The 14,386-nt window shown below is 41.3% G+C and overlaps 1 protein-coding gene across 7 annotated transcripts in view; it reads right to left on the reverse strand.

Annotated features, from left to right (window-relative positions):
- The window catches only part of DPF3 (double PHD fingers 3), a 221,720-nt gene that overhangs the window by 81,510 nt on the left and 125,824 nt on the right, over positions 1-14,386 (reverse strand). For all 7 annotated transcript variants that reach the window (XR_012159436.1, XR_012159434.1, XR_012159439.1 and 4 more), the window contains exons 4-6: positions 13,510-13,637; positions 8,582-8,677; positions 3,766-3,844 (exon numbers count right to left, since the gene is read on the reverse strand). Coding sequence is in view for 1 of the 7 variants with exons in the window: in XM_073348533.1 (XP_073204634.1) it covers positions 3,766-3,844; positions 8,582-8,677; positions 13,510-13,637 (303 nt within the window). In the remaining 6 variants the exon portion in view is untranslated. The remainder of the gene's footprint in view (positions 1-3,765; positions 3,845-8,581; positions 8,678-13,509; positions 13,638-14,386) is intronic.

The following is a 14,386-nucleotide window of genomic DNA, read 5'->3' on the forward strand; positions in this document are numbered from 1 at the left end:
TTGGGTTTGCTTTCTAGCATGGTTTGGTACCCTGGCACCTACTTAGCCTGGATGTATGGCCCTATATCTCCTAGTTATGTATTCAGGCTGTGTTTGTAAGTGGCAGTACACATTCCTGCCTACAGCCCTCCCACATGGTCTCCTCTCGGTCCCTCTTTTCAAGGGTATCTGGTAGAGCTGGTCGAAAATGTTCAGATTGACCAGTTTTCCATCAGACAATGCTGATACAACAAAATGGAAACTTTTCCCAGGAACATATCAATGTTGTTGTTATTTTTTATGAGAAATTATCAAAACATTGTTTCAACTTTTATGTTACATTAGAATGTAATATAAAAAGTCAAAATGTTTCAACCATTATAGTATGTTGTATAACAAGTCAAATGAAATATTTCAATAAGATTGAAATAAGATTTTCATTTCACAAAAAATTCCACATTTTTGACTTTTCATCTCGATTTGAGACAAAACCAAAATTTTCCTAAGGGACAAAAGTTCCATTTTTCAAGCAGCTCTAATTTCTGGACCAGCCAACTGGGCAAAATCCGCTCAAGTGGCACATAACCAATTACCTGTCCCCACTTGGTCAGGGCTCAGTTCCTTCTCTGGAGTAGCATTGCCATCTTCCAGTGGAAGGAGGTCTGCCAGCAATAAGTCAGAGGCGAAGAAGCTAACAAGGGCTCAGGGGTTAGCTCCTTCACAGCCATGCTGCTGACACATGGACAGGTAGCTTCTCACAGACCTTTATGCGAGTACTGACAACTGTTGAAGTAGATTCTGTTTCCTAAGTATAGTTTTATAAATGGGAAAGCAGAGCTGGTCAAATTCCTCAAAGAATTTTCTGTGACTATATCCTTTAAATAAATAAATTAATACTTCAAATCAGTTCTGTCTGTGCTCCTTTTGTGTTTGTTCATTTTCCACAAACATTCAAGCAACCAAATTTACTGGCAGGCATGTTTGTGGAAACAGAATATTTGGAGTGAAAATTAGAGAATATACAGGAAAAGCAAATTCTGGACTCATGAAGGCAATCATTCACACCAGTAACGTGATTCTAAGAGTAATGAGACAGGGAACAGAAACGATACTCTGTAACCTGCATGCTCCCATCTAAAACTAACCAATCTAGCTGTGAATTTATACATTGAATATTGGGAATTAACGTTCCCCAAACAATCTATAGATCAAGATATAATTGTAGAAAATATTTGGCAAATAATTTTGAAGAAGAAATAAATTTTAAAAAATCTTAAACTGTTTGCTGACAATTCATTAACAGAAAAGGGGTCTAAATGTGTCAAATAAATTATTCACTACAAATTATTTATATAAGTTCTAATGAATATTAAAAGGGAGGGAGAAGATGGCACTATAGCTGGAGCAACCCTCTTTCCGTTCCCCCATAGTAATGTAAAAGAGTTCTGTTACCTATAACAACCTTCTCTTGGCCATCTTCGTTGGTCCCCACTTCTGATCATAAGTTTATTAAAAACTAAAGATTTCAGCCAAAGTGAGTGGGAAAGATTTATTTTTCAAAACAAAAAGTAAATTTATACTCTAAAATGTAAACCAGGAATTAGCAATGGGCAAAACTACATCGGTACAACATGCACCATAACTTGGCTTCAGCTAAGATTTCTGTTGCCTGTGTTGATATCTTTGATGTGTCACATACTATCTGTGAATCACCTCTTTGCATGTCACTAAGGTGCCTGGGTGAACCCACAGCTGAGCTAAATCATTTATACTCTCGCTAGGGAAATGGGAGTGACCAGAAAAGAGTCACAATGTCTTCAAAATGCCTATAATCCACAGAAGTGCCCTTGCATGTGGGGGCATTTCCAAGAAAGGAGATATAGACAATCCCACACACACATCCACTCTCACTGAAAGGCTCAGGATTTTCAACAGAAAATACGTGTTGAACTTCTGGACAATCCTTAAAAGGGGAAATTTCAACCCTCCAATGTCAAAACAGATCCTTAAATATAAACCTGCAGAGGTGCCCCCCATCCTTTCAACCTAAAGAGCTCCTCCTCCTATGATGAGGTTATACTCATGTGCAGACATATTAGAGACCATTCTGCCCATTCAAGGCTTTACTTTCTCCCTCCCAAATCAATTGCACCAGTAAGGAACTCCATCCCTAGAGTCCCCATAGTATTTGCATTGCCAAAGCAAGACATTTGGAATGCCAGTCACAACGCCATACAAGGGTCACCCAACCTCACCATGAAAGAGCATGGCTGGACTGTGGGGAATAAACCTTTCATGTATGTTCCAGATTTCTTCATTTTTTAAAAACTACAGATTCATAGATAGCAATTGTGATTACTGGTCTTTTGGGGCTGGAAGAGTTGGGAGGTTGGGGGCAGAAAGGAGTGGGCGTACCAACTCATCCCAAACCCACCAAAACATTTTGGAGCTGTGAAATGAAGATGGTCACCTCTCCTCCTGACACTATTAGCTTTCAGTGAAACAAGATGGGTGAGGTAAGATCTGTTATCGGACCAACTTCTCCAATAAAAAATATTACCTCACACACCTTGTCTCTCTAGTATCCTGGAACCGACTCAACACACAACAACACTCTGTTAGCTTTGGTTAGTTACCACTTGCTATGCTAAGTGGTATCTGACAGCACAAGTTCCCAATGAACACCCAGTCTATGCTAGGTATTGAAATGGGAGCTTCTCAGAAAGACAGAGATTTGGCCCAGCATGTCACTCACTGAATCGGATGTATTGAAGCGAGAAAGTGTTGAAAAGAAGAAGAAAAAATGCCAATGGACAGATCCTAACTGTAAAAAGAATTCATAGTATGCCAAATTCTGGAGTTCTTCCTCACAGGCTGACACCCTTGCTTGTTTTGAGTAATGCCTTACTTCACCTGCAGTCCCACTGGAACCCATCACAGAGTCAGCTACTACTCACAGTGAGTCAGGGTACATTTACACAGCAAATTAAGGTATGACAGTAGTGTGGTTAGGCTCATCCATGCTAGCTTTCATCTAGCTAGCTAAGGTAACAATAGTAGTGACAATATGGAAGCATGGACTTCAGCATTGGCTAGCCGCCTGAGCTGCATACCCAGGGTCCCTGGCAGGAGGCACTGGGGCAGCTAGCCCACACTGAAGCCTGTGCTACCACACAGACACTACTGTTGGTACTTGAGCTAACTAGATTAATGCCCACATGAGTATGCCTACCCAGGCTACAATCACACCTTCCTTTGGTGACAGAACTGGGCAGTCAGGTTTTAAGCAGTGCTTACCGAGGCACAGCTCCCACTGATGTCCCTAAGAGCTCTGTCTGAGGAAGGGCTGAGAGAGTTAGGACTTTGAGATTTAGCCCACTGAGATTTAAAAAGGGATTGAAAGAAAGGAAATCGCCACAAAAATAAATGAGAGATACACAATGGTGAAGTACTTTTGTCAGAGATTTTTGAGTTAAGCTTTTGTTTGTAACAATCTGAAACAGAGAAAGAAATAGAGGGTGAATCTTACAAGGGGGTGTGGGGAGAGAGAGTGTTAAGGCAGAGAAGCCACACAGAGAGAGAGAGAGATTGACAGACCATGAGAGGTGATTTCACTTTCTTTCCTTCATGCAAAAACCCCCAACAGCAGCAGCAGCAGCAGGTGAAAGACATGCAAGTCAGAGAACAGCAGGACTCTTTGCTGGAAAGGAGAAGATGAAGCCTTGATTGCATTTGAGCTGGTTGGACCAGGCCGGAAGCAGAGCTGGTGGTTTGGGTGCTACTTACTGTCACAAACGTAAGGTTTGTCATGGTCATCCTGGGAGGCAGCATCGTTCCTTCTCCTGCCACCTCCAGATCCCCGAGCCTACAATGAGAATAAGGACGTTAACGCCATTCCGGTGCCCCTCACAGCTTTCAACTTGCCCCAACCAGTATAAACTATGGACTAAATGCATCTTTGACTTCAGTAGTGTTACATCATTGTAACCAGATTACTAGGGCCCTGCCTTTTCCTAAAACACACTGTATATTTATTGAGCTTTCAATGTGGCAGAGCTCCCTTAGAGTAGAGATCCCTACCTGATTAGTCACAGTACTATAATGATTCCTGCCTCACTGCCATGGCATATTTCAGTCAAGTCACAGGAGGTGGTGTTCAAGTATTGAGCCTAATCAATGAATGAATGGGAGGGCATAAATCCATTTGTGGCTAGAAGTAACACGATTGAAATCAGTCTGAAAACAGGCTCATAATATTATGAGATATAACTATGATTCTTTCCTTTTAATATTTTTAAAGTACATCTTGTGCTGGTGAAAGGTGCTAGCCCAACAGCCCAGGAGACTGGGGTCCTTGGTTTATCCATAAAGTGCTGCCCTGCATATGTGCATCAGTGTTGATATGAACGCCAGGGATAAGAATGGAGTTCAGTGTTAATGCCATTCAATCTTCACTATTCTCAGCTGAGATTGCCACCTTGGGCACCAGTTACAATGGTCAAGGTTGCGATGTGGATTATTTTATGTCGGCCAATGGACAGTCTTTAAATGATAATAACTTTGGGCCTGATCTCTATTCAAACTAGTGATCTCAAGGGAGAAGGTTACATGGCCCTTTCCTAATACTCTGAGCCACTGAGTCCTCAGGCAAAAGCAACACACCTCAATTGTTTCAGTCTTCCAAATAGAAAAGTCCTTGGCTCCTACTTTCCCTCCTAGAGCTAACTGCTCTGAATCCCTTTGCTTTTTGTTTGAGAGAATATGAAATTGAAGCAGCATTAGCAGGTAGAACTGAAGATGATGCAGAGATGTAGAAAGTAGTATTAGTGTCCCAAATACTAAAGGGTTCCATGGGCTAACCTTTGCATCTCCTCGATGTACACTGAATAGCACTCAAGTTAACTGAGCCGTATTCCATCATGGGTCTGAAGACAAGGCACGAGGGACAGTTTTACACGGACATACCATTGGTCGATGATGAAAAGAGGGACTTACATAAACTGCACAGGTTAAAATGAACCCCATCCCATTGGGTTGCTCAGGTCTCCAGAACAAACCCAAGAAAGCCTCTTAACCACTTGGATGGAGTAGGAATAAGCCTATCCTCATTGTAATCCTGGAGGAGAGGGACAGATTTGTGACTGGCTGGATGGGGTGGATACTGTTAGGTATGATCAGTAGAGTTTTGCCTCCTGCAAGCAGAGTTCAAAGCAGGGCACTACATTCTGACCAGTGTGTGATCTCCTTGAGTGAGTCACATGTAAATCAAATGAAATGTAGTGAGGCACAAACTCCGCATAGTAACTACAAACACAATCTTTAAGGAAGCTGATGTGCATCCAGGAAACAAGATTTGTAAGAATAAATTAAAGGGTGCGTCTACCCTGAAAAATGATTCTGCAATAATTGATTTATGCGATCCATGTTCATTGTCTCTCAGTGATTCAATATCAGGTTCAGTGCTCAGTTTACAAATAAAAAAGATTATTTTTTTTCCTGATTGCCAGCTCTGCAAACTCACCCTAGGCGCTGAGAGTAAGCCTAGGTTCCTTTCTTCTCTCAGCACAAGCGAAATCAGGCCCTTAGTGACACCTGTGCAACCCCGCTTTCTTCCGTGGGTTAGCACAGGTGTAACTGATTGGACCTTAAACAATTCTATTGATGGACAGACTAGACTCCAACCCCCTGGCCAGGCTAGGGGCACTGGTTCTGCAGGGCAAAGAGGAATAAAAGTGCAGTAAAGACTTCTTTTTGGCACTAGTTAGCAGTATGACTCTGTAGACACACAGGGAGCAGATCTGTGGAGTAAGGTGGTGTCATTTTAATATAATCACTTTTCAGAGTAGAATGGCAATTTAAGATCCATTGCTTAGCATTTTACAGCCAGCTGTTTCCCTTCTAACTGTCCTTTACAGAAATACAAGTGCAAAGCATTCATGACATGACCACATATACTCTTTTTCATAAATCAAACATGGGGAGATTTTCAGATTGAGTCAGTGTCTTTCAATAGGACATGGCTCCTAAACTCCTTTGGCATTTTTGAAAATGTCCCCCCACACCCCCCAGTATGTACTTGAAGAGCACTTGTACTGGACATGTGCAGCTGCATTGCTTTTATATTTTTTAAACAAACTTCATGGCCCAGCTCCATCCAACAAAGATTTTAAAAACCTCTGTGTGAATCCATCTCCTTGGCCTTCAGTCTCTTTACTAGCACATCCATTATTTCAGAGCTAGCCTTAGGGGGCCAGAAAACCAGGCAGTCACCCCAGGGGCACAAAACTGAATGCCACGTTCATGCTGTCAGGGCTTCAGTCTGTTGGATTCAGTCATCCACAGCTGCCTTCATTCTCCTGCTGGCATGCAGCAGGGACTAGGATACTTGATGTATGAAGCCTGGAAGCCTCAACAGAGCTGATTTGAAGCAGCTTAATGGAGCCAAACAGAGAGAGTAGCCAGAGGGACAGATGTAGGGTCCAGAATTAAAAATAAAATCATGCTGTAGGAAAAGAAAGGGACACACAGAATTTGGAATGTTCAGAGCAATAATTCTGCTGCATTAATCCTGTGTCAATGCCTTCAGTCCTCATTTGTTCTCCAAATAGCAAGAGGTTTATGGGCCAAACTTTGCAGAATCTAGTTCCCTTCAGCATGTCCTCCCCTGTAGTCTACCAGCCTTTAACAATACCCCATCCCTCCTTTCTAGGCAAGGAAGTGCAGTCCTTTCTCGGGTTCAGCTTTCAAGTCTCCTCAATTTTGACCCCTTTGTCCTAATTCCTACTTCAGGTTGCACACTTCGTGAGGAGCAGGGCATTTCAAAAGCAGACTTCCAGTTTACACCAGCTGAGGAGCTGGCCCTACATCTTAAAGTATAATTCTGTTTTGGTTCAACATGCTGACTTCACTCAATTAAAAGTTTATGGCATTTGGAGCTCTTTCTCCCCTCTGCATCCTCATCACTGTGAGAAGTCAAGGTCACCAGCAGAGCAGGACTCACTAGCATGGCAAGGGAAAGAGATTCTATTGTGGCTGGTTGCACTGTGCTTGCGCTTAATAAGGGGCTCTAGAACAGAAAGCACGATATAAATGTATGCTTCCAGATGGATGAGAAGAATAATTAAATGCTCCCAACCCCCAGAGATTATTTTATTTATAATGGTAAAGCTAAACAATTAGTATTGTTTTCACAGAGCTTCCTGGAGAGGGGAGTACAGCAGTGCATGTAACAATAACAACATCAGAGCATTGTTTGTATGGGTTGAGGATGCATGGAAATGAATGCCAGGAAATATAATTCTCCTTTCCCAACCTAAATATCTTTTTCACTATCCATTTGATCCTTCATTTCCAATGACAGGAATGCCCAAATTCCATGACAGGAAGTTTATTAGGAAAGGCCCACGTAGCTGAAGTATTAGTGATAGCTATAGTTAAGGTTGTATGAGTGTATCCATTCTAACCCATTTTTGATTACTAAATCATATAGTTTTCTGAAACTCACCCTTTTCTGGCTCTGTTTAAGGCTAAATTTTAAAAAATATTAAAGAAAGATTCAGTCAAACTGTTCAGCCAATTTTGATAATGGAGAGTGAAAAATACACTTTTCCAATTAAAAAAAAGTATTTTGATCTTTATTCAAAGAGTCTTAGCACAAAAGTGAACAATAGCAGGAAGCTGAAATAATGGAACAACAGAGGGTTTGCACAAACACGTTATGAGTGAGGTTTCAAACAGCTCTTCTTATTTTTTTAATTTTATTTTTATCTGTTTTTTATCTCAAAACATCCACCAAGCACACCAAAAGGCATGTTCAGAGATTATGTGCCCTTGCAGCTCCCACTGCACTCAATGACAGATGCAAGTGCCCAGCACCTCTGAGAATCATGTTTACTTTCATTTAGGGGGCTATCTTTAGGGATCTACATTTGAAAATTTTGACTCCATGTTTTAAAATTGTGACCTTGTTACTTAGCTGACTTACTGCTAGATCTGTGAGAGGACATGATAGGAAACTATAGGGATGTTGTCTCCTGAGAGTGAAATCCTGCCCCATTTAAATCAAGGGGAGTTTTGCCATTGATTTCTATTGTGCCGGAATTTTACCCTTAGAGTGCTACTACAAACTTTCACTGCTGACTTTATCTTTGAAGAACATAGAGAAATGTATTTAAATTGTTAAACAAAAAACAGAAAATCAAAGATGACTTTGTTTTGGCTTATGGGACTGCAAATATTTTTTGCATTTATCTTTTAGTAAGGAATGGTATTTCAAGGTCAGCGGATTGTAATAACAGGATAATAATAATAATCATTATTAGATTTTATTTTAAAAATAAAAATTCATCCCTATAATAAATTTGCTCCATCTTCTAATTTGCTTCCATCTCCCAACAGTGTTATTTCTTAGTAATAGGCAGAAATAAACTGAAAACATGAGAAGACATAAAAATCACTGACCGTCATTCCACAATTTACCACATGGATATCACTTCAGCATATCTATGGGTGTGTGTGTGTGTGTGTGTGTCAGAAACCAACTGAGAATGTGAGAATAGGGGTTTGCTTCCCTTCTTTCCTCTCTCATAGATTCCCAACCTACCCGTCCTCTGGGCCTGTTCTTTCGTTTTGGAATATCTTCTTCTAATTCCTCTTCCTCATTCACTTCATCAGCATTTTCATCATTTTCCAAAACTCTCTATAGGGAACAATAATCATTTTTAGAAGAAAAGACTATTGTTTGCTAGAAGACACACATGGTCAACTATTATTTACAATTGAGATTGTGGTAATGCCCAAAATGTGCTCTTCAAACACGAAGAGAGAGACAGTCCCTGTCCCAAAGAGATTTAAGAGGTAAACACAGACAAAAATGGATATAACATGTAAACAAGAGGTCTAAATAGGTGATTAAAATTACAAGTGTACTAATTCTCTAATGCCAGAATCAGATCCAAGCATCCCCAATTCCTTCCAGTCAACACCCTCAAAAGTTAGAGAGTTCCTCCCTCACCCACCCTCATTTCCACAGGGAAATGGTTCCTGAGAAATACCAGTCTTAAGGCTGACATCCCAGACACTAGCAAGACACAGTCTAGAGGGTGAGGGGGTTGTGGAGATTCTCTTCTGAAATTAACTCTTAGAAGATGTAAATCAACATTTCTTTCCCTAGTAGTCTACAATTTTTCCCATTTAGTGAAACATTCATTTTCTGCGTTTCTAATGGCCCTTGAAGTTAATATCCTTTTGGGGTACCAGTACCTTAAGTAGCTATACAGCTCTGGAAATAAGGGGTCCTGATCCTGCAGAGTGCTGAGCAAATGTCATTCCCACTGAAGTCAATGGGAGTAGCAATTGCTCATCACCTCACAGAATTGTGCCTGGGATTTGTTAATTTTTCCAGTTTTTGTGAATTCCATGCTTGGGGAAAGGTGTCCCATTTGGTAGCTCTGGAAGCATCCACAAAGCAGATATAGCAAGCAGTGACAGTGCAAGCTTCCCCCACAATACTGAGACGGAGCAAACTCCTGTTGAGGTGAAAGGATTATTCAATCTTCATAACCCACTCAGTCTTTAGCATCTCTGCTAAGAGAGCAAAAAGGGGCCACCCAGTGTCAGTCATGATATGAGTGCTTATTCTTTAGGAGCTGGTCTGAAACCACTCAGACAGGCCACCACTAAGTCTTGAGATGGCAATATCATTTCGCCATGAAACGGATTCAAACCACTGAGTTAGAGGTGATCGAAAGGTTTTGTAATCGGTTACCAAATTCTGACCTTTCCAGTCTCCTGGATCATTATTAGTTAAAAGCTGCTACAGAGCCAGCAGAGGGAGAATAGGAGCAAAACACATTAGTTTTGAGCCCTGTGTACCTTCGGCATTGACTGCTCAGGGTGCTGGGAGAGAATACACAGAGAGATTTCACTGACAAGAGATTTAGAATCTGGAGGAACACCTGCACCACATTATTATAATCTTATCCGTTTACACTTTTGAGCCAAGATATTGGACATTTGTCACAGTTTCAGGGCAATTGCACCTCTATTCCCCCTCCATGGTCCACCAAGGGCACCCACTTCTAGGGTCCCAGCTCCCAGCCATCACCTCTCACCTGCATCTCACTCATGCCTGTGTTGCCCACAGTTATGTTACCACACAGCTCTTTCTAAGCAAGCACATTTATTCTTAAAGTGAAAGCATTACAGAGGAACATATTAAAAACAACAAAAGAACCTGCACGCATGCTAAAAATCTTACCAGAGATCACCCCACAACTCTAACAAGGACTCTGCTAGGTGTCAGTCCTTCAAAATCCACAACTGGGTTTTCCCCATGGTTACAAGTTTCATAATTGTCTCAGATTCAGAACCAGAACCCAGGCAGAGCAGTTCAGCTGTTTCTTTACTTACTGTCCCAAAAGTCCATTTTTTGCTTGCACATTTTCAGTATAGTCCTTTGAACTCCCAGGCCTCATAATAATACACAAACTTTGCATTTAATATAATGGACACCAAAGATATTTAAAACTTAATTTAATAACGTCTCCCGAGGAAAGGCAAGAAATTGCTATATCTGTCATGGTGTCCCTTAAAAATGTTTAAATAACCTGTAGAGTTTGGTGGGAAGTCTAATATCTGTAGGGTTTGGGATTTATGTTTCTCTCTTTTTTAACGCCTCAGGGGGCCATTTATGGGATCAAACTATTGTGAGTCCTGGTCTTCTCCCATAATTTTAGTTCCTGGAAGGATGAAACATTAAGTCACTGCCCATCACCACATATAATTATTATTTCAAAATTCACACAGTTACATATATCGGTAGGGGTAACTTCATACTTTTAAAGTCCAGAGGATGCCTGAAGAATTTTTGTTCCTGAAGAGATAAATGCTATTTAAAAAATTTTGAAAACTACTTATAACATCTTCCATTTTCACAGTGCCTTTCAACTCCAGCAACTCCATTCTGCATCAGCAACACTACACAACAGTATTAAGGAGGGATAGTGTAGAATACTTTCTCCAGTTGAAATTACAGGGCAAATTCAAAGTAGGCAGACCAATTAACCACATGTGAACATGGCCAGGATGCCAGGTAATACCTCTAATTCTTGTGGAAAATGCCAGGTCAACTTTTAATGACTGATCAAAGACTTTGGTTTAAACCTATTCCAAAAGATGATGCCGTTTTCACCCCACTTGAGGCATTGGTTCAACAGTGATCTCACATGCGGCCAAATCTCAATTCATGTAAATAGTAGATGAACATCTGGCCCATAGTGACTGCACCTATTTAAGAAGGGGCAATCTTTATTCTTTTTTTAGCAAAATATCTATTATTTTCCTACTCTGTCCTTCCAAAACACTCTTCCAATTCACCATATTTTAATGCAGGTAAGCAACGAGTCCCTGCTTTTCTCCCAATCCACATTAAGGGCTAGAGTGAAAGTTTACTCTCAGCCCATAGTAAAGGGCAGTTCCTAGCTGGGACCAAGGAGGGAATTATGACTCTGTTCATGCTCCCCCACCTGCATAGGAGGAGGAGTAGCAGCCCCACAGAGACTGCTTCCTCCTGGACCTTCCCAAGCTGAGACTAGCAGAATGTGTAGCCTATGTAGAGGAGTCAGAGGGAGACTTGCACATACACACACGCAACCTCCCTTACACCTCTACATGGGCACAAAGAACTAATGATGATCTTGTCCAACTGTCCAACCATCCCTACCACCTGCTGAAAGTGAGCTATGGTTAAAGTAATTGTTGCGCAGACTGAATCCAACAAAGCTGCACATGCATAGGAAACAGCAGCAAGGAAAGCCTCTCATCAGCTCCGTGATGAAACCGGCATCCATAAGACAGGTCACAGCTCAGAGAGTACAGCTGAAGGCTCCTTGTACAGACACTTCTTCCCTCCCCACTTTGTAATGCAGTGATGCCAAGACTGCTGTCAATTCCGCTGTCTCTGAAGTCTCTTTCCTCAGGCTGATGCCAGGGATAACTTGGGAGCTCAGATTGCACAGCAGCATCCAAAGGCACTCATAAAGATGCTGCACCATGACTTCTGGTGACCTTGGAAGCGGCTGTAATAGAGTCTTTAGGGCTTTGAGTTTATTAAAATCAGAAAAGGGGAGATGAAGGAGGCTTTTCACATAGACCTCATTGTGAACATGGAATGCTTCTCCTTTGGCAATTGTCCATCCCACAGAAAAGAAGGTTCTCATTTAAAGGGATGTGAAACAGATTAAAAATCATTACCTACATTTTGGGTGCACCAAGGTGCAGGCCATCTGTCTTTTGAAAAATCAGGTTCCTTTATTGTGTCCCAAGCTGGGCACTACAAAACTGAGGCTTACAAAATCACAAGTCACTTTTGCGAATGTAGACATATATATGTACAGTGTTTCCTTACACATGTCACTAGTAGCTCTAATCCTGCAGCCCTTACATAGGTGGAATTTCAGTGAGGCTGCTCGCACGCGTAAGTGCTGCAGGATTGGGTTCCAGAGCTAGGCAGATTTGATGCTCGTGATTTTCAGTTTTGATCTCTGTTGGGCCACATACTTGAGTTTTGCTTCAAGTTTCAGGAACGAACCCCAACACTTGCATCTCAGCCAAAATCACCAAGTTTTGCCAGTTTCACGTGATTCACACTAGAAACCATAGATCGGTGTAAGTTCATTCTGAACGCAGCTTTCAGCTCGTTCAAAATTTGCCTCTACTTCCCTGAAAGGTTTGCAAACCTCAACAAAACTGGCCAGAGTCAAAGATTTCATTATGAACACTGCATATAACTCTTCTGGTAGTCCCTTAGATTAGCAGGATCCTAGCTATACCAGAGACCAGCAACTAGTTTTTACTTTTAATATTGGTAAATGATCAGAAGGCAATCCTTATTATTTAATATTTAAAGGGATAATGGAAAGATATAAATAAAGTTTTCCCTGCCTGTGTTACTAATAATAACTGGGATTATTAAAGATGAAAGAAATTAAAAACACATTTATGCTATTTACTTTCAGACATTCTGTTTGGACAAAGAAAACAGACTGGCCAGTGCCACTTTTTTTTTTTTTAAATCAGTAGCTATGGGCCCAATTTAAGATCAAAATCTGAACTCTCCCAAAGCTCGAGGCTGTTGAGATCCAGTTTATGATTTGGACTCATCTCTCTCCACTAGTCAGTCGCGTAGCTGATAATCTCACGTGTACAAATGCTGCCGTGTTTGGGTTGCAAGCCATCAAGAACTTGTCAGGCAGTCCCAATTCTTGTGACACTTTTAGTTATAGTTTTGGATAGTTATACAAAATTCTGAATTTATTTTGAGCATCACAACATAGTGTCAGGGTTTCATGACATTCCATGGCACACGGGTATGATATCACTATGCATTAATACAGCATTCTGACACAAAGGCACAAACTGAAAACAGACAAATGATTTGGGTTTGGAGAATGAAAGGTAAAATCTTAAAGGCAGCCCTGCTGTCCCAGTCTGGAGACATATGGTGCAGCCAACATAAATGCTCTTTTTTACCTGGATTTCCTGTATAGTGTCTTCCTCTTTAGTATCCACTTTTTTCTCAATTCCTTCCCCGCGCAGCAAGGCTTCCAGTGTGGTTCCCTCTGATGTGAACCCATCCTTCTTCAAAGGCAGATCAACTTCTGAGAAACAAAACAAAGAGATTATGTCTATTGCCTGTGCACAACTGCACAGCGGAGGGAGCAAGAGGATAGGTAGCAGATTGCCTGGCTCTTAACCCTATTCCCATTTTAAAGAAGAGGGAGAAGTACTTTAGTTAACCTCTAAACAGGGGATTCATTTCTAGCTTGCTGAAGCTCTGGGACCTTTTCAATTTGCTCTGTTGGGTTGCAACAAAGGAAGGCTGGACATATTATCTTGTAGGGGAATAAAAACAAAAACCATTCTCTTTTACATGAACTCCCCATACACCAAATGGGAAGAAAAGCCACATAGCTTTTTAGAGCAGGTAGCTAAAAATATTAAGGTCTTCTCCCAAAAAACAGGATATATATATTTGGCACCGTTCATGACACTCAATTGTGTACAGGATCATTTTACATCAGGGGCTAAGAACCAGACTTTTCAGGGGTAGGAAAGGGGGAGAAGAGAGATCATACAGTGGGAGACTGCTAAGAATTAATAAAAATAATTAGGGGATATGCAACCAAATATTGATTCCCACTTTTCTTATTTAGGCCCAGAGTCTACAACCCTTGCATGGACTTCAATGGAACTACTTACATGAGTAAATATTACTCAGTGTATATAAGGATTGCAGAATCCGGCCCTTGTGAGGTGGAACCTAACTCTAGTTCTCCCACTGCCTAGAGCAGTGGTTCCCAAACTTGTTCCGCTGCTTGTGCAGGGAAAGCCCCTGGTGGGCCGGGCT

The sequence above is a fragment of the Lepidochelys kempii genome, chromosome 6, assembly GCF_965140265.1.
Source record: "Lepidochelys kempii isolate rLepKem1 chromosome 6, rLepKem1.hap2, whole genome shotgun sequence".
NCBI lineage: Eukaryota > Metazoa > Chordata > Testudines > Cheloniidae > Lepidochelys > Lepidochelys kempii.